This window comes from Mastigoproctus giganteus, chromosome 2 (genome assembly GCF_048544385.1).
Source record: "Mastigoproctus giganteus isolate SK-2022 chromosome 2, ASM4854438v1, whole genome shotgun sequence".
Classification (NCBI taxonomy): domain Eukaryota; kingdom Metazoa; phylum Arthropoda; class Arachnida; order Uropygi; family Thelyphonidae; genus Mastigoproctus; species Mastigoproctus giganteus.
In genome coordinates, this window is record NC_143576.1 from 26,377,477 (window position 1) to 26,396,047 (window position 18,571).

An 18,571-nucleotide genomic window follows, 5' to 3' on the forward strand; every position below is an offset into this window, starting at 1 on the left:
CTCATACTCGCCAAACTTTCAGAAATTCAAGTCCCTTGCTGAAAAGCAGACCCTAAATTTTAACACAGACCACCATCAAATGTACAACTGTCCCTTTCCATAATTGAACTAATGTTTTGTTCTTAACAGCTCAAAACATAGTGCTGCTGGACCTGGCGGAATTCACTATGTCATGTTAAAAGAGCTGAGCGAAAAGTCGCTTCATGTCTTACTCCAGCTATATAACCGGGTTTTCACAGAAAATACTTTCCCTGATAGCTGGCCATACTCGTATGTCATAGCATTATTAAAGCCTGGCAAGGATCCAATCAACCCGCGTCACTATTGACCTATTGCCCTCACCAGCTGTATGGGAAAAATAACGGAAAAAATGGTAAACTCTCGTCTCACCTGGGTTCTGTGCAAATACAACCTCATCAATTCATCGCAGTGTGTATTTCATACAGGTAGATCAACTTTAGACCTCTTGATACAAATGGAAAACCAGATTCGCAATGCCTTCTTAAGGAAGGAACATTTGACTACAGTTTATTTAGACGTTGAGAAAGCTTTTGACACAGCTTGGCAATATGGAATTCTCCGTGATCTATATGCATTAGGCTTCAGGGGTAATATGCCAATATTTATACAGAACTTTTTGAAGCAGCGATCTTTTCATGTCCGCATTCAATCCACTCTTTCCCGAAAATTCATCAAAGAAGCTGTTCCACAGGGCTCAGTTTTAAGTGCCACTCTATTCATTATAAAAATCAACTCAATTACCAAGGTCATTCCAGCCACTGTGTTTACTACTTTATATGCAGATGATATCAATGGTTTGATATCATCTGCATATGGCCCACTTGATATCAATGGTTTGACTGTAGATAATCATTCTCAGATAGCTACCGAACTAAATGAGTATTTTGCATCTACATTCACACATAAGGAGTTATTCAAGAAGAGGGTCAGATGGTTATCAAACTCTAACAGGGAGTTAAATGATTTTGTAATAACTAGGAGGAAAGTGGAATAGAAATTGTTGAAGTTAAAGAAAGGCACTTGGGGGCGATGGGATCTAGCCAGTTATATTAAAGGAGGTGGCAGAGGAAGTAAACAAACCATTGGCAATAATTATGAGAGCATCCTTGGACTCGGGGAAGTTCTCACAGACTGGAGATGTGTAAATGTATCTCTAGTTCACAGAGGGGATCAAAGAGTGACACGAGTAATTACAGAGATGATCCACCAGTGTCCTATAAATCTGACTGTTAAACATATTCTCATTGAATGTCCATTCTGTAAACAAGACAGAAATTCAACCCTGCTATCATTGGTTAACATTCAGAAACCAGTAACTTTAGAGAATATCATTGGTGACAATGACAATACAACTATTCCTGAATTTTTCAATTTTCTGAAGCAAATTGGAGTTTTTAATCATTTCTGATCTCAGCCTTTTGTGACATTACGAGAATTTGTCACCTAATTATAGAATAAATAAATAGACGCATTATAGCCAAAGCAGGTTATGCACCATCAAAATCCCTCAACAACAACATCCTCATAATTAATTGTAATAGTTCAATTCATTTTCATGCTATGTTCCTCAGAATTACTGGGTATATGCAGTTAACTCCTCCAAGAGACTTATTTGCAATTAGGCTAGAAAATTTTTCTGATAAATAATCTTCATTATCACTAACTTTGTTTCCCAGATTCACTTGCAAAGTTTCTCTTCACTGCGAAGGGCCTTTTTTCAGTAAATATCAGTGCAAAATGGTTAATTATGTCCACAACATAAACTGTGTTAGTTAAGACATGCCTGTTATACAAGGGTTCAATCCAATTCATTTTTTTCTAATGTATTCATGCTCTGTGTGCATTTCTGGTCAATAGAGGCCATGTTGCACCTTGTATCATCATATACAAATCTAAAAAAGGTTTGTATATGATGATACAAACCTTTTTGTATTATCATATTAGTATGATGATACAAAAAGCAATCATCCAATTCATTTAAAAATCTTGTACACCTTTGCGAGTTTCCCTTCTCTCTTGCTCCAGTCACTTAGGAGAAAATTGAAATCACCCATAACAAGACATTCACATTCATTCATTCAACAAGATAGAATGGGCAATTCTATCTGTCTGTAGAGGCTCTCATCATAATCTTCACAGTTTTCTGATCTGCAGACTACTTATTATGCCTGACTTCTGAATCTGTAAAAGCAGTTGTCATGCTCAGGCTGCTTTTGATAAAAGCATGACTACACCACCCACCTCTATTTCCCTATCATTCCTAATTACGTTGTACATACCATAATGAAACTCATCTATTTTCACGTGACACTACATTTCTGTTAGCCCTATTATGTCAGCATTAGTTTTCCCTATTATGTCAGCATTAGTGTTCCCTATTATGTCAGCATTAGTTTTCCCAACCAAGGGTTCGAATTCACTCATTTTACTGATGACACTCCTGATATCAATGTAAACACAATTAAAACTAAGTGTTCTTGTAAATTGTTAACTCTTGTTAAACCTTGTTAACACCCCTGGCACAAACCTTGAAATTATTTATCTTTGCTTACTGTCAATTTGAAACTTTGCTACCCTCAGATTATGTTGTCTGTATCAGCTGTTTAAGCTACAAACAAAAACTATTAAGAGAGTGCAAACATTACCTTCACCCATTACTTTGATCCATATCATCAGATAAACATGTATTTATATTACTCCTTTTTTCCCCAGTAGCAGTTTCCACCCTTAAGTTACCTTTGATGATACTGGCAAAAACTCTTGCACCACCCTTTGTTCAGGTATATCCTGTCTCTACATTATGCCCCTCTTTATTCCATAGGCCACACTGTTAAAAATTTCTTCCTAAGGCTTTCAGCATTTAGCCCCTCCTATTGTGCTTGGACAGAATTGCAGACATTTACACATTCTGACCTAACATACAGTATTTTTTCAAAATGGTTTTATATTTTTCCAACAAATCATCAATTTGCGTATGCTTAATATCATTAGTCCCCACATGTATAATAATGCATTCTTTACCCCCTTAAAATCTGACAATCTATTGGTTACGTCATTAATTGTGGCTCCCAGCATATATACCTTGATTCTAGTCCACCTATCCTTATTACACAAAAAGTTACCAATTTTTCTAACAGTGGAATCTCCTAATAAGACTAAATCCTGTTGAACCAGAACAGTATGCACTTGATAATTCTGTCCTGGGGCTTAAATTGGGAGTTCATCACTTGGCATGTCAATAGAATCTTGAGTCCCTGACAAGCTCCCTGTTACATTTTTCTCTAGGGCATGCACCAGTTTCTTCAGTGATCTCTTCTAGTAATGTACCAAATTTTAATTCGAGATTGGTACACTACTTAACAACAAAAAACAGTCATCAGTTGAGCAATGATTATCATCTAGATTTGAATACACGCCACAAGCAAACAAGTGATGAACTAGTGACTTATATGAGAATCGCCTATAGCCATTTTCAGTTGAGTCACAATATCCTTCAACAAAGAATTCAATATGGATCTTGTCACAATCATTATTAAGGTAAGAATTAAACAAGAAAATATTACAATAATTAAGCAGTTATCAAAACTTGATCTACTATGAACTTCAAAATTTAAGCTTACAAACCAAAAAAGAATGTAATTAACAGAATTAAAAAGCTTTGAGTTTTTAAATACATGTCTCTGGTCTCTACCTATTCTTGAATCTCAATAATTACAATTCGGTAATTGTAATTATTGAGATTGTTCTACAATTCAGTATTGTGCAACACTGCTTTATATGGACAGTATTAGCATTAACACTATGGGCAGTATTAGCATTAGTAGAGGCCATATGATGCAAGAAAGCAAGCTTATGCAGCATCAACCAAAAAAAAAACCCCATCTCACCCCTCCATTCATTCCAAATGCCTGTCCAGCTCAGCCTTAAATTTATTTAGGCTATCAACTTCCACAACAAAAGATGGAAATCTGTTCCACCTATCAACTACCCGCTGGCTAAAGGCAAATTTCCGCACATATATTCTACAACTGTCTTTCCTCAATTTGAATCTGTGTCCCCCTCAGGTTCTTAATCTGAGCAATAGGAAGAATCCCATCTGCATTCAGCTTGCTCAACCCATTCAAGGCTTTATACACCTCAATCAGATCACCTCATAGGTGCTGCAATTTGCAAAACTTAAGCCTTTCTTGGTAAGAGCACCCCCATTGTTCCTCTCACCAATCTTGTTGCCCTTCTTTGTACTCGTTCTAGCAACTCTACATCCTTCCTAAAATGAGGCCTCCAGACCTGTACACAGTACTCTAGGTGTGGCCGGACCATTGCCTTGTATAATGGGATAATCACCTCCCTGTCCCTGCTAGCAAAATTCCCATATATCATTGACAAGACTCCATGATCTGCCCTGGCAGCCCATCTGCACTGCTCAGCGAACTTCATATTTTATTTCACAATTACCCCCAGGTCTTTTTCACTTTCCACTTCCGTCAGTGTAGTACTACCATTGGTACGTTTCTCTTCCACATGCCTACCCGTACTTTTTCTGCCATTGATCTCTCTATCTGCTCCCCTTCGCTACTCCCTTCACTCACTTCACTCTCCTCACTTGGGAAGTGGAGGAGAATCCATACGGAAGTGATCACTTCCCTGTGATAACCTTGTTACACAATGGGAGCCCATGCCTTCCTTTTAGGTTACCATGGTGGAAGATTGATCAGGCTGACTGGACTGCCTTCCAACATCAGGCAAATTTTTATCTACAGAAAATATTGTCCAAACAGCTGCAAATGCTGTTCCAAAAACATCTGCCTGGTTTCCACCATTTCCCAAACCTTGGTGGAATTCACAATGCACAGCAGCAAAAAAGGCTCAAAACAAAGCGTGGGGGATATTCCGCCGATATCCTACCATGACCAACCTTATAGCCTTTAAACGTGCACCAGCCAAAGCACGATATATCCGCCGTCAGAGTCAAAAGGAATCGTGGATCCGTTTTACATCATCTATTAACCAGTCTACCAGTTGGGATAAAATCCGGAAAATGAACGGAAAATATACATCACACCCTTCTTCAATCCTAGATTATAATGGATGCACTATTGCAGATCCAACTGCAATAGCCAATGCTCTTGGGGAAACATTCTCTAACATCTCCGCAACATCCTCGTACTCCCCAGAGTTCCTGGTCCTGAAATATAAAATCGAAAAACAGGCACTTAACTTTAAATATAAGAGCATTTATCCCTACAACGGGGATTTCACTATTCAGGAACTGAAAAGAGCCCTCGCTCTTTCCAAAGCAAGTGCCGTTGGACCAGATGGCATCCATTATGAAATGATTAAACATCTTTCACCAAAATCTATGGATTGTCTGCTCCTTCTGTATAACAGAATCTTTACTGAAGGGCAGTTTCCGGACTCCTGGCGAAAGGCAATCATTCTTGCCTTTCCTAAGCCAGGAAAGGATCCAAAAGTCACCACCAATTATCGTCCTATTGCTCTGACTAGCTGTCTGTGCAAAATCCTGGAGAGAATGGTTAATTCTCGTTTAATTTGGTATCTCAAAACAAATGACCTTCTCTCCAACATCCAGTGCAGCTTCCGAAGGAACCAGTCCTCTTTGGACCATCTTATTAGATTGGAAGCATCCATCCGGGATGCTTTCCTAAAACGCGAACACTTGGTGTCGGTGTTCTTTGACATGGAGAAAGCGTATGACACAACTTGGAGATTTGGCATCTTAAAAGATCTGGATAGCCTTGGCCTTAGGGGGCAACTCCCCATTTTTATTTAAAACTTTTTAGCCAATCGATCTTTCCAAGTTCGTGTGGGATCCTCACTCTCTCGTTCCTTCAGCCAAGAGGAGGGAGTACCACAAGGATCAGTATTAAGTGTCACGCTTTTTGCCATCAAAGTCAATTCCATCACAGAACAACTTCCTCCAACTGTAAACTGTGCCCTCTATGTTGATGACTTTAGCATATTTTGTCAGTCATGCAACGTGAGGGTTATTGAAAGACAACTGCAGAAAGCTATTGATCGCCTCAACTCCTGGGCTCTTGCTAATGGCTTCAGGTTCTCGCCGGAGAAGACCGTTTGTGTACACTTTTGTCATAAGCGTAATCTTCATCCTGAACCTGAATTAAAGCTCGGACAAAATGCAATTCCAGTAGCAGCGGACACAAAATTCTTGGGACTCGTATTCGATAAAAAGCTGACCTTTCTGGATCACATCCGTCAACTCCGCACAAAGTGCACAAGAGGGCTGAATATTCTGCGCTCTCTTTCCTCAACATCTTGGGGTGCGGATCGATGCACCCTACTACGCATCTATCGTGCACTTGTACGATCCAGACTGGATTACGGGTCCCTGGTATACAATTCGGCCAGAGACAGTGTACTTCGATGGCTGGATCCTGTCCATCATCAGGCTCTCCGTATCGCTACTGGAGCATTTCGAACATCTCCCGTCCAGAGCTTATACGTTGAAGCAAACGAACCACCGTTATCACTTCGACGTAAGCAGTTGTCTCTAAAGTACGCCCTAAAACTGAAGTCCCTGCCAGACCATCCTACATGGCCATTCGTTTTTGAGCCACGATGGGAAAATTTGTACAACACCCGTAAGACTGCCAATCGTCCTTTTGGTATTCGTCTCCAAGAGCTACTCAAAGAACTTAATATTAAGGTAGACAAGGTTGCCCAAACACCAAAGCAACCCCTTCCACCCTGGCATGCTCGTGTTCCAACATGTGACTTGTCCCTCAGAAATTGGGGAAAGTCGGACACTCCATCATCTGTCTACCTGCAGCTTTATTCAGCACACCGAGCTGAACATTCTGACTTCGCGGCAGTTTACACAGACGGCTCGAAGTCGGAATCATATGTGGGATCTGCTGCTGTCTTTACAGACACCACTACATCAGAGCAGATTCCCTCTGAATGCAGTATATTTACTGCAGAGCTGCATGCTATAGAGTTAGCCTTGGATCACATTAGTGAATGTCAATACCAACGGTTCATTTTATACTCCGATTCTCTCAGCGTGTTACAGGCTTTAATATCTGTAAGATATAATCCTCATCCAGTTCTGTCTAGTATTCAGCAGAAGATTCAGTTCCTCCTCGGATGTGAATATGATATCCGCTTCTGCTGGATTCCCAGCCACATTGGGATTAGGGGAAATGATTTGGCTGACGCCGCAGCCAAATCAGCAATTCCCAATAATAACCGCTGCCTGTCAGTCCCCTATACAGACTACAGGCAAATAATACACAAAAAGATATATTCCCAATGGCAGGATTCGTGGAATAGACAGACTGCGAATAAATTATATCGTATAAAGCCTGTTATTGAACCGTGGCAGTCTAGTCTGTGCAGGAATCGTAAGGAGGAAGTTGTTCTTGCCCGGACCCGCATAGGACACAGTCATTTAACTCATTCGTTTTTGCTGAGGGCTCATGACCCTCCTATGTGTGAGTCGTGTGGCACAATTTTAACAATCAGACACCTTTTAATTGACTGTCCAGATTTTTGCAGCACCCGTTTTACCGCTTTTAATCATCTGACTGAGCCTTATACACTCAGTCAGATTTTATCCGACAATGACAATGTGTCTGCGATTTTTAGCTTTTTGAAAGCAATAAAGGTTTTTAATCGTATTTAAAATTTATATGTTGTTGTTACCTCTTTTATTGATTTATCTTTTTTATATATTTATTTTTAGATCTGGACATGGTGGCCTAATTAATTAGGTCACTGAGATGTTAAATTTTTACCTTATACACTCAGGCAGATTTTATCCGACAATGACAATGTGTCTGCGATTTTTAGCTTTTTGAAAGCAATAAAGGTTTTTAATCGTATTTAAAATTTATATGTTGTTGTTACCTCTTTTATTGATTTATCTTTTTTATATATTTATTTTTAGATCTGGACATTGTGGCCTAATTAATTAGGTCACTGAGATGTTAAATTTTTACCTGGTCTTGGCGCATTATAGCCCTAGCTGCTAATGCGCCAATAAAATCGAAATCAAATCAAATCAACGTTTCTCTTCCGTTATTTCTACCCATATGCAAATATGGGTAGCAATAACTGAATTTTGATGCCTTTGTGTGTTTGTATGTTAAAAAGTGAGTTGGTCAAAAAATAATAATGATTTTGTGGAAGCATAATAGATATCGTAGCCCAGGACTTCAAATTTTTATCTTTGGATTTGTCACATCTACCGCATAATTTATTAAAGCAATTAAAGAATATATTGATTTGTGGTCACAGTTGTCTGATTGACACACACACACAGACTAGTTTTATTTGAAAAGAATAAAAAATATTAAAATAATAAAACAATGTTTAATTTTTTCATGAACCAACAGACTAATTCTTGCTACTATATATTTAGGATGTTGCTGTTCATGATGGAGATTCTGTAGATTCCTTGGTTCCTGATCCTGTACGTATCATTCATAAAGACCAGGATAGTATTTCCACATTCTGTATTAGCAAAGTGAGTATTAAGATCATGTTAGTAGTCTGAGTTGGGAACATTCAATTTTAAATATGTATTCAAAATGAATATATGTTTCATTAAAAAAATTTTATTAGTACTTAAAAATGATGTAGGAAAGAAAGCTTATACCAGGGGTGGCAAACCCATGGCACGTGCCCAAAGTGCTGCGCATACAAATTTTTTGGGCATGCAGGATTCAGAGAATCCCAAAAAAATTTCAAACTTCAAAACAACCACTCCAGGAATCCACCTTGAATCGTGACCTGCACACGCCCATTCTCTCTACCAGGCATGTAGTAACATCACACCATTCAGTAAATAGCTGTATTCATGCAGTGATTTGTTTGAAGTCAGAGTGGTGAGATGTACTAATGAAATTGTGACAGAATTGTGTGATTAAATGTCTTGAATATCGGCGTCCGAGGGGCATGCACCCTTAAAAAGGTGCGCCACCCCTGGCTTATACAGTATCACTCAAAAAAAAAATACTTGCCCATCTCAGCTGTCCATCGCATCAAATAATAACATGTCTAATTAATCCTTAAATTTATGGATGGATGAAATAGTATTTTTTTTTTTTTTTTTCTGATGCTGCATAAGCTTGCTTTCTTGCATCATATCTGCCTCTACTAATGCCAATGTAGAAAGATAGTACAAGTTTGGATTTACCATACTGTTTGTTGGCTTTCACATTACCAGTGCCAAAGAGATTGAGCATTTGGTGGTAATAGGCTATCCTTGTCATCTCATTAATTTGTGTAATGAAAAAGGTACTACGTGACTTGATGTGAAAGTAGATATATATTTAGTGTGCATTTAATACTGTCTAGAAAGAAGTGATAAACAGAAAGATAAATTTAAACAATTTCAACTGATGCATGCCACTAAAGTAAAAAAAAAAAGATTTTGAAGCATGTCCTTAAATAAACGTTGGCTGTCTTTTGGTAAATTTTTAACTATACTGGTAGAACAGTGGCAATTTCTGATAAGTCCATTTAAAAATAGTTGTTAAAAATGCTGAGGTGACAAAGATTTCATCAGTTAGCAGTGCAACATTTTTAAGTTTGAAATTTTTTGCAGACAAGTTTACAGCACAAGTCCAAGTTTACTTCTCAATATCATTGAAGATAAAGAAATATATTAAGCAATAAATGTTTTGCAATATCATTTCGCCACTTTCACAGTGAGAACCAATCAGATACTGTTGCATTGATCCCAAGTCATGGTTGCACCATAGTTAGGCACATGATGTCCTTGAGCCTTAAAGCCCATAAACAAACAAACAAGTCAAGGTTGACATTTTAACAAGTCTTCATACCAATGATGATTGTAAAAGGATATTCAGCCAAGCAGAAAAAGTAAAAAAATATATCAGATCTCTTTTTGGTGAAAGTTTGGAAATACCAAGTCTGGATAGTGGGGCCATTGTTATAAACGTAACTCAATTTTTCTGAAGAGGGAAAGTCTGCAGTAGTATCTCTCTCTCTCTCTCATTTACTCAAAGCAAGCATAATCAGTTGATGCCAAACAAACAGGTAAAAAATGCTTAAGTCAGTGGTTTTCAACCAGGGCGCCGCAACAACATTCTTGGGGTGCTGTGTAATTTGGGTTTGAGTTATTTAAAGTTATTATTATTATATATTTTTTGAAATTTATATATTTATTTCATTATAAAAAGGGTACAATATCCATTGTACCATATCTTTTTAATTTTGTGGTGATCTATAATTGATCTTTATTTACTACCTCTATATAGTACGTAGAACACTTCCATATGATACTCTCCAGAAATTAAAACGAAAAAATTGAAAAACCTACATTAGAGTAAAAAATAATTAAAAACCAATTTAACGCAATTAAAAATATTAAAAAGAATCTAACGAAAATATTCAAAATGATTTTCCTAGGAAGGAAGGAAGGAAAATCGTTTTGAATATTTTCGTTAGATTCTTTTTAATATTTTAATTACATTAAATTGATTTTTAATTGTGTTAAATTGGTTTTTAATTATTTTTTACTCTAATGTAAGGTTTTCGATTTTTTTGGTTTTAATTTCTGGAGAGTATCATACGGAAGTGTTCTACGTACTATATTGAGGTAAACTCCTCTTATTATTTTACAAATATTAATATCAACGTAGAACGTATTAAGCATTACAGCTCTGTTTCATACTATCAAATTAGTACCTCTATATAAAGAATAAAATTATTATATAGGTATATATTAAAAGGTCAGAAACCACTGTGTTAGGTATTTCTTTTGACCTAGGGGTGCCATGAAAAAATTACTGGGACAGTAAGGATGTCATGAACTGAGAAAGTTTGGGAACCTCTAGTCTAAGTAAACTAATGTTTAAAAGTGTACTGTATACTGAAAAACAGTCCTATCACTTTATTTCAATCTAACATCTGGATTTTAAAAAATCTCCTGCTTTTCTCCTGCCTACAATTACCCAGTCTCCAGCTTTTCAAAAGTTAGAAGTTGGCAGGTATGTATATTATGTCTCTAAATTGTATGTGTTCTCGGATTGGTTGAATGTTTCCTGGATGAAAATTACTCCACTTTTTTGGGGGGGGGCGGGTACAGGTTGTTTGATGCCATTTAACTTAGCCACAGTATGATAATAATAATAAAAAAAGCCTATAAAAGCTGCTTGCACTAACAGGATTTAATCCTAGACCTTTTCCACACATGTGGAAGGTTGGTGATTAATGCCACCATGCTGTTCACAAGGGTTCTAATCGGTTTATGACCATATAAGTCAGAGGAGTTACTATTTTTGTTAAGAACACAATCATTACCATATTTAGCAGTGATGTGAGACTCAAACTGCTGTTAACTGAAACATGTGTGCTATACCGGCATGCTTGGCCACTCAGCTATTTCAGGCCTGATGAAGTTTCTTAAGTACTTAGAGAAAATACAATTATATAATTTTTTTATCAACTTTATCTGTTATATACTATATAACTTTCCTTGGCAACAGGGACAAATTAGTCTTGTTTAAATGTTTTTTTCGTTTTTTTTTTTTTTTTTAATTCAGAAGTTTAAGAAACCTTGTTTTCATCATCATACTTTCTTCTCTGTCCCTATCTTTGATATTTTATTGGCTTCTTCTGATGACTGATTTAAATTGACTGTGCTGTGAGTTTAACCATCTACTGAGCATATACGAAAAAAATAAAAATTAGCTGCAGGCACTTGGAAACTTTTATTCATCAATCAATTTATTTGGAAAAAATGGCAAAAAAATAGTTTAAAATTAAAAATTTACAATTTTATTCTTAATTCTGTCACATTATATAGATCAAAAAATGTCATTAGAAACACCATCTCTTACCTATCATCCAAAAATAAATATTTATCAACTACTTTATGACCAACCTCAGGGGTAGCAAAGTGCTAAAAAATAAAAAGAAACCAAAACTTTGTGTAAAATTATCACAGCAATAGGTGTTTTTTGATGAGCATTGTGCTGTAACAAATTTTTGTACTGCTATAGTTTTAAAAATGATGCAGACCAGAAATGAATGCCATACTGGAAGAATACTAAAATTCACACTGATGTAATTCTAATAGATATTTAGCTTTGGTAATTTAATTTATGAAAAAGGTACCAGTCTTTCTAGATTTTGGGGGGAAAAAGTGCAATTTTCTAATTATAAATTCACAAATTAAATTATTGGTGATAAATATTAAGAACTAATATGGTTTCTTCTAAACTGCTTGAATACAGCATTCCCTCAATTAATGATCATACTTGATTACACAAAAATGAACATAAACCAGAATTATTATTAACCATGTATAAGAAATACATGTTAAAGGCTTAATCTCATTGAATACCATCAGAAGTTGAACATATGTTTTTTTCACAGAAAATCTGCACTTTATAACACAATACTCTACAGTACTTTATCATTTTATATCAGTAAATAAATATTTATATTAACTTTGTTAAATACATACATAATTAATAAGGTAAAAATTTGATAAAAATTGCATAACTTTAACGTTTTTGTTTTTTGAAATGATTTCTTACTTTGTTTGTACAAAGTGATTTCCTGGTTTTCTTTTCTAAAACTCACCTCTCTTTCTGAAAATTACAGAGAGAGAGAGAGAGAGAGATATTTTGCATTGAAATGCAGAAAAACACAAAAGAAGATAGACTTCATGGGCGCCTACGTAGCCAGGTGGGAAGGAGAAGCAGTGTGTAGCACACGCTTCTTGATTAGACCGGGGTTCGAGCCCGTTACCACCAAATACAGAGGATGTGGAAAGGTCAGGGAATGACCAACGCATATTCCGGAGCAATATGGCCTTAGTTGCTAATGCTCCTAAAAACCAAATAACAAACAACAAACAACAACATAGACTTCATGCTCCACCCACGTGACTTCGCAATGCTGTGATTTAACTGAAAATTGAAGAAGAATTGGAGAAAATGTTTTGGGGGGGTGGACATGTCCTGCGATACGATTATGAATGGAGATCTGAATGTTGAATGTAGCATCGAGATATGGCAGATTTAACAAGGTAGGATTCGATGCTACAAAGACTTGTGCACCGAGAAAAAGAAGAGACAACTTCACCACATTTCATTATTGAAATACCTAAATAAACAATAAAGCTTTTTTCTCTTCTCTCATGATGTTACATTTTCGTTAATAACATTTTTTCAATATTTTTTATTTCAAATCCTTTTAATTGGCTATCAAGCTCAAATTCTTTATAGATTTATTATAATTTGTTTATAGACTCTCTGGTACACATTCAGTTAAAACCCATTATAATTATACCTCAATCAGCACGGTTTCACATAATGCAGAACAGTTTCAGTACCAATTATCAGCATGGTATTGCTGTATATATAAAAAAGTTGTATTAATATTAAATTAAATTAAATTGAATAAGTAAAAATGATAAAAATCACTACTTCTACAATGGTAAGAACCCATTTATATATATATATATAGGCAACCCCTGTATAACACGGTACTTCTACAACACAGTTTCGTTCTAACACGATTGATAAATTGCAGAAATCCTCGCACAACACAGTACTTATATAACACTGTTTCGCTCTAACACTGTTAGAGAATTTCGGCAAACTTCGCATAACAGGATATTTTTGAGCTTTTGTGTGGGGAAAACCCTGCCATTATATTGGATGTGATTTTTCAATATTTCCACTCTTTTTGAATCCCCGCTGTTGACTTGCTAGTCAAAAAAAAAAAAAAAAAATATTGATAAATCCCTGTGTTTTATTTTGTTGAGAAATCCCCACGTTATGTGCTGTGCTATTGAACTTGTGGAAAAATCTAGATTTCAAATTTTTATTACTATTTGATGGCATGCCAGGCCATCCAAAAGATTTAAGTCATCCAAACATTAAAGTTATGTTCCTACCACCACAGTTTTACTAGGTTAATACAACTTCTTTCATTCAGCCATTAGATCAAGGCATTATATCCACCTTTAAAACTCATTATATCAGAAAATCATTACGATGGATTTTAGAAATAGTGATTCCAAATCTATTGAAGTAATGGGGGCATGGAAACATTTCTCAATTGTGGACTGTATCAGAATCATAGCTTTATCGCTCAAAGAAGTAAAACTGTTGACGTTAAATGCATGTGGAAAAATGTATGGCCAGAGTCAGTTCATTCAAGAAATATGGTCAAAGCGGCAGAAAACGGAATCAGTGCGATAGTAGAACTTGCTATGTCGGTAGGAGGAGAAGGTTTTTATGACTATTGAAGCCCTCTTGGTAGCACAGTTGATAGAATCGCTCTCCTCCCCACCCTGGGTGGAAAAGACCTGAGTTCGAATCCTGTCGATGGTGGAGGAGGGGATTTTATGGGTCTTTTTCACAACGTGGCTGAGTTAATTGGACTCAGGTGATGGTAGCATGGTTTTCTTTCCTGGAAACTCGGGTTTTTTGTCCAGTAAAAGAGAAAATCGACCTCGGACACATGCAATTTATAGACAATATGCACAGAGTAACATGGCCTTAGTTGCCGATGCTCCTAAAAAAATAAAAAAAGATATGATTACTGAAGATGTTCAAGAATTACTCATAGAAAAAGAGGCTGGCAAAGTGGATTTGGTGCAAATGCCATCGGAGACAAAACCAAATCAATTCAGAGGATGATAGTGCAGATGAAAAATTCTAAACTTCTAAATTTTAAACTAAAAAGTATACGGGAAGGCATAAAGTTAGCCGAACAATTAGTCTTATTTTTTTGAATGCAGATATGCACAGAGTAACTTTGAATGAAAGGAGCTCAAAGCTCAAAATGGAGCTTCAAAAATGCTTAGTTCCATACAATGAAATTCACAAAGATTTATCAAGCAAAAGCAAACAAACCCAGATTACTGATTTTTTAAGGAGAGAAGAAGAAGATACACGAAATCTATAATAGTGTATTTTTGTTAGCTTTTGGAACGTAACGCCCCCCTTTTTATTTTTTATTAGTCCCGTATAACACAGTTTCACACAACACAACACAACATTTTATAGGAACCTAACTACTGTGTTATACGAGGATTACCTGTACATATATATATATATATATATATATATATATATATATATATATATATATATATATCTGTATTAAGCGAAGAATTATTTGTAAATTTTAACATAGAGATCAGCAAAAAAATATATATATATATATATATATATATATATATTTTTTTTTTTATATATATTTATTTATTTTTTTGTTTGTTTGTTTTCTTAGGTTAGTACTGGTACTATAGCTCTTGCTACTCCAAAAGAGATACAAGAAATGGATATATCTGTCCTTTTAGAACCAATACCCTGGTTAGAAGATGAAGCAGAATATGATATTCTGAACATTTATAAGTGAGTTAACTGTTCTTGCTTTTATATTGAAGGTTTTGATATATATTTATATCAACCAATATATGGTGGACAACCTTGCTGTTGTTAAGATATATCAGAAACCAACTTGGAAATTTCATATTTTGTTAGTCGCTCCTTTCCCTACTTACTTACTCCTTTCCTTATCTATATCCTCTCATTACAGTTAACAACAAACCTTGCTTTGTGTGAAATAGAACTATTCTTTGTATCTCAAATAATATGTTACCTAATAAATGCCCTGAATTCAAATGAAGCTTAGCATTATAAATAAATTAGGTACTCCCTAATATTAAGGAGGGCTAAATTTAATATTAAGAATTGCTTCATTCAAGGATTCCACACCAAAATCCAAGGATCTAATCCTTATAAATCAATTCACCATCATGTTTACTTGATTCATATGTTAATAATAAGCATGCTGTTGCCTTTTCCTAAGCATAATATAGTTATTGCACCATAAAAATTCTTAAAAAAATCTTATTTGTATGGTGAAATATTTCAAGGGTACCTCTAATTTAGGAAACTAATCTTTTCTGGCAACTAATCTTGGAACCTAATCTTGTACAATCTGGATCTATGCAGCAGAAAGCCCTGCAGCTCCACTAAATCCATATTGTACACGATAACATAACAGATAAAAATCAGGAAAATCAAAATGTAAAATTAAGCCATTTTTGAATGTAGACCAGTATGGAATAATCAAGTTGGAAATAGCTCTCAAGATAAATGAAGAATTGCATTTCAGATAGAGAAACTCCTTCTGTATCTTCACTTAGCTGTTTTAAATAAGTGTAGAATTCTTGAATATTGTAAATTGTACTTTTGGTATTTCAGCTCATGCTTAAATTAACTAAATAGCACGTCAAACTGAGCAGTGCAGTAGAATATCCAATAATGTGTCTGTTACCAACCAGATATAAGAATCTGGAGGTACTATAAAATTGCATGTAAACTTTAGCAAGTAAACAAAATAGTGCTTTTGTACATACAGCTTTTGTATCCTGTCATTGCCAACATGATGTAGGCTTGCTTCCTTGGTTTCACATTCAATCACACCTAATGCCCATTGAACACATTTCGTATATAATGAAGATATTAACTGAACTCCACTTGCCTTTCTCGTGCCACTATTGTCCAACTCACAGCACAAATACAAGAAGTGTGGTTCATTGTTCACCCTAATGACATATGCCACATTTTTATTCCCTGTTGTGACTTTTGGCTGCTTGTACTTCTGTTCACGGAGTTTATACTTCAGAAGATGTATACTGCATCTTTGTAAGCAAATACTGCTGAATTAATACACAAACTTCATAATTTCTTGTTTGCATGCCACTATTTATTTTAAACTTTTTTTAGGTGGGCCAATTTCTATGATGAGCAGGGTAAAATTCTAAGTGATTAGTATAATTTGTTATTAATAATAATATATTAACACATTACATATTATTTATTTTATTATATAAATGATAAAAATGGCAAAATTATAAAATGGCAAGAACAAAGTAGTGAAAATGGTTAGCATTAGTAGAGGCATACGATGCAAGAAAGCAAGCTTATGCAACACCAGCCAAAAAAAAAAAAAAAACGTCTCTGATATCCCAACAATATCTGCCTTTGATGTTTTGACCAACACCTCAAATTCATCAAATTTATTTATCAAACTCCTAGCATTTGTGAACATGCAAGTAGTAGTAGTAGTAGCAGCATGTGATGTAAGAAAGCAAGTGTATGAGCTTATGCAGCATCAGCCAAAAAAAAAAAAAATTCACACAACCATTCCCTCTAAATGTTTGTCCAATTCCTCCTTAAATTTATTTAACCTATCAACTTCCACAACGACAGATGAAAGTTTGTTCCAGCAATTAACCACCTGCTGGCTAATGGCAAATTTGCACGCATCTGCGAAACAGGTGCAAGTATACATGCACCTGTTCCTATTCTTAGCTACCCTTACACAACACATGTGTTTCCTTGTACCGCAATGACTTCCAGCAGTCTCTGAAATATCCTGCATCTTGTTTTGAAGGCTTCTGCTCGTTCCAATAGAAACAGTGCAAGAATCACTTTCACCTCTTCCAGAGGCTACTGTTAATCTGTGTATCCCACCCAAGCTAGCAGTTTTCTGACCCACCTAACACTGCCTCGATGGCATCAGCAAATATTCTTGCACCCTTTGTATTTAAGTGTATCCCATCCCTGTATAAGCAGACTCTCCTGTTTACAAGCACAGACTAGGCCGAGAAAAATTCTACCCCTTGAGCAATTCTACCCCTACCACAATCTTTCTCTCTCTCCAAGGCCGAATTGATCGACAAAGCTCTCATCATATACTCCCTCCTATCATGTCTGGGCTGAATTGCAGACGTTTTGAAATTCAACCCTAAATCATGGCTTTTTCTAACAGTGACCTGTACTTGTTAACTAATTCCGCTAGTCTCCTACTCTTAATATCATTAGTGCCAATGTGTACAACAATATCACCTTTTGTGCCTTTAAAAGATATCTGCTCTACAAAGGTTGATGACGTTGTAGAGTAGATATCTGCTCTACAACGTCATCAACCTTTGCCACTGGCAGACTTACCCTGGTCCTGTTCCACCTATCCTTTTTATGCAATATGTTCCCCGTTTCCCTGACAATAGAGTCACCGACAACTAGTTCCTTTTCGACCAGCATATTCTGCCTTAGGGGTTGCTGCTGTGTTCAAGTGCAAGCTCTGGCATTGACGTGTGCAGCTGAGAGCTTGATGGGCCCCTCAATTTAGATCCTTCGAAGGCATCCATCCTGTCCTTCAAGCTCTCATATAGGCCGATAACAACGCTCAGTTGTTGCCTGATTTCCTCACACTCCTTACATCGCGCGCACACAAAGACATTCCCCTTGGCAATGTCATGTCCCGTACCTGATTGCCCCCACAAACAAGCAGTGCATTTCAAAAGGCTGTGATTCAGAGGGTAACTGCTCCCCTCAGTTCTCCCCTGAGCCACAGCACTCCCATTAGCGTGAACCTTTTGCTTTGCTGCTCTTGTCTGAGTCATGATTTTGATTCAATTTCAATAAATTTCAATTTCATTACAAAATTATAACCCTAAATTTATATTTTATCCCAGGGGCTCACATCTGATGAGCATGGGCTTGAC

At 36.1% G+C, this 18,571-nt stretch overlaps 1 protein-coding gene across 3 annotated transcripts in view; it reads left to right on the top strand.

Moving 5' to 3' along the window:
- Positions 1 to 18,571, top strand: part of Rbcn-3A (rabconnectin-3 alpha) — a 980,796-nt gene that overhangs the window by 771,376 nt on the left and 190,849 nt on the right. For all 3 annotated transcript variants that reach the window (XR_016547873.1, XM_090388469.1, XM_090388476.1), the window contains exons 46-47: positions 8,423 to 8,527; positions 15,283 to 15,407. Coding sequence is in view for 2 of the 3 variants with exons in the window: in XM_090388469.1 (XP_090244595.1) it covers positions 8,423 to 8,527; positions 15,283 to 15,407 (230 nt within the window). In the remaining variant the exon portion in view is untranslated. The remainder of the gene's footprint in view (positions 1 to 8,422; positions 8,528 to 15,282; positions 15,408 to 18,571) is intronic.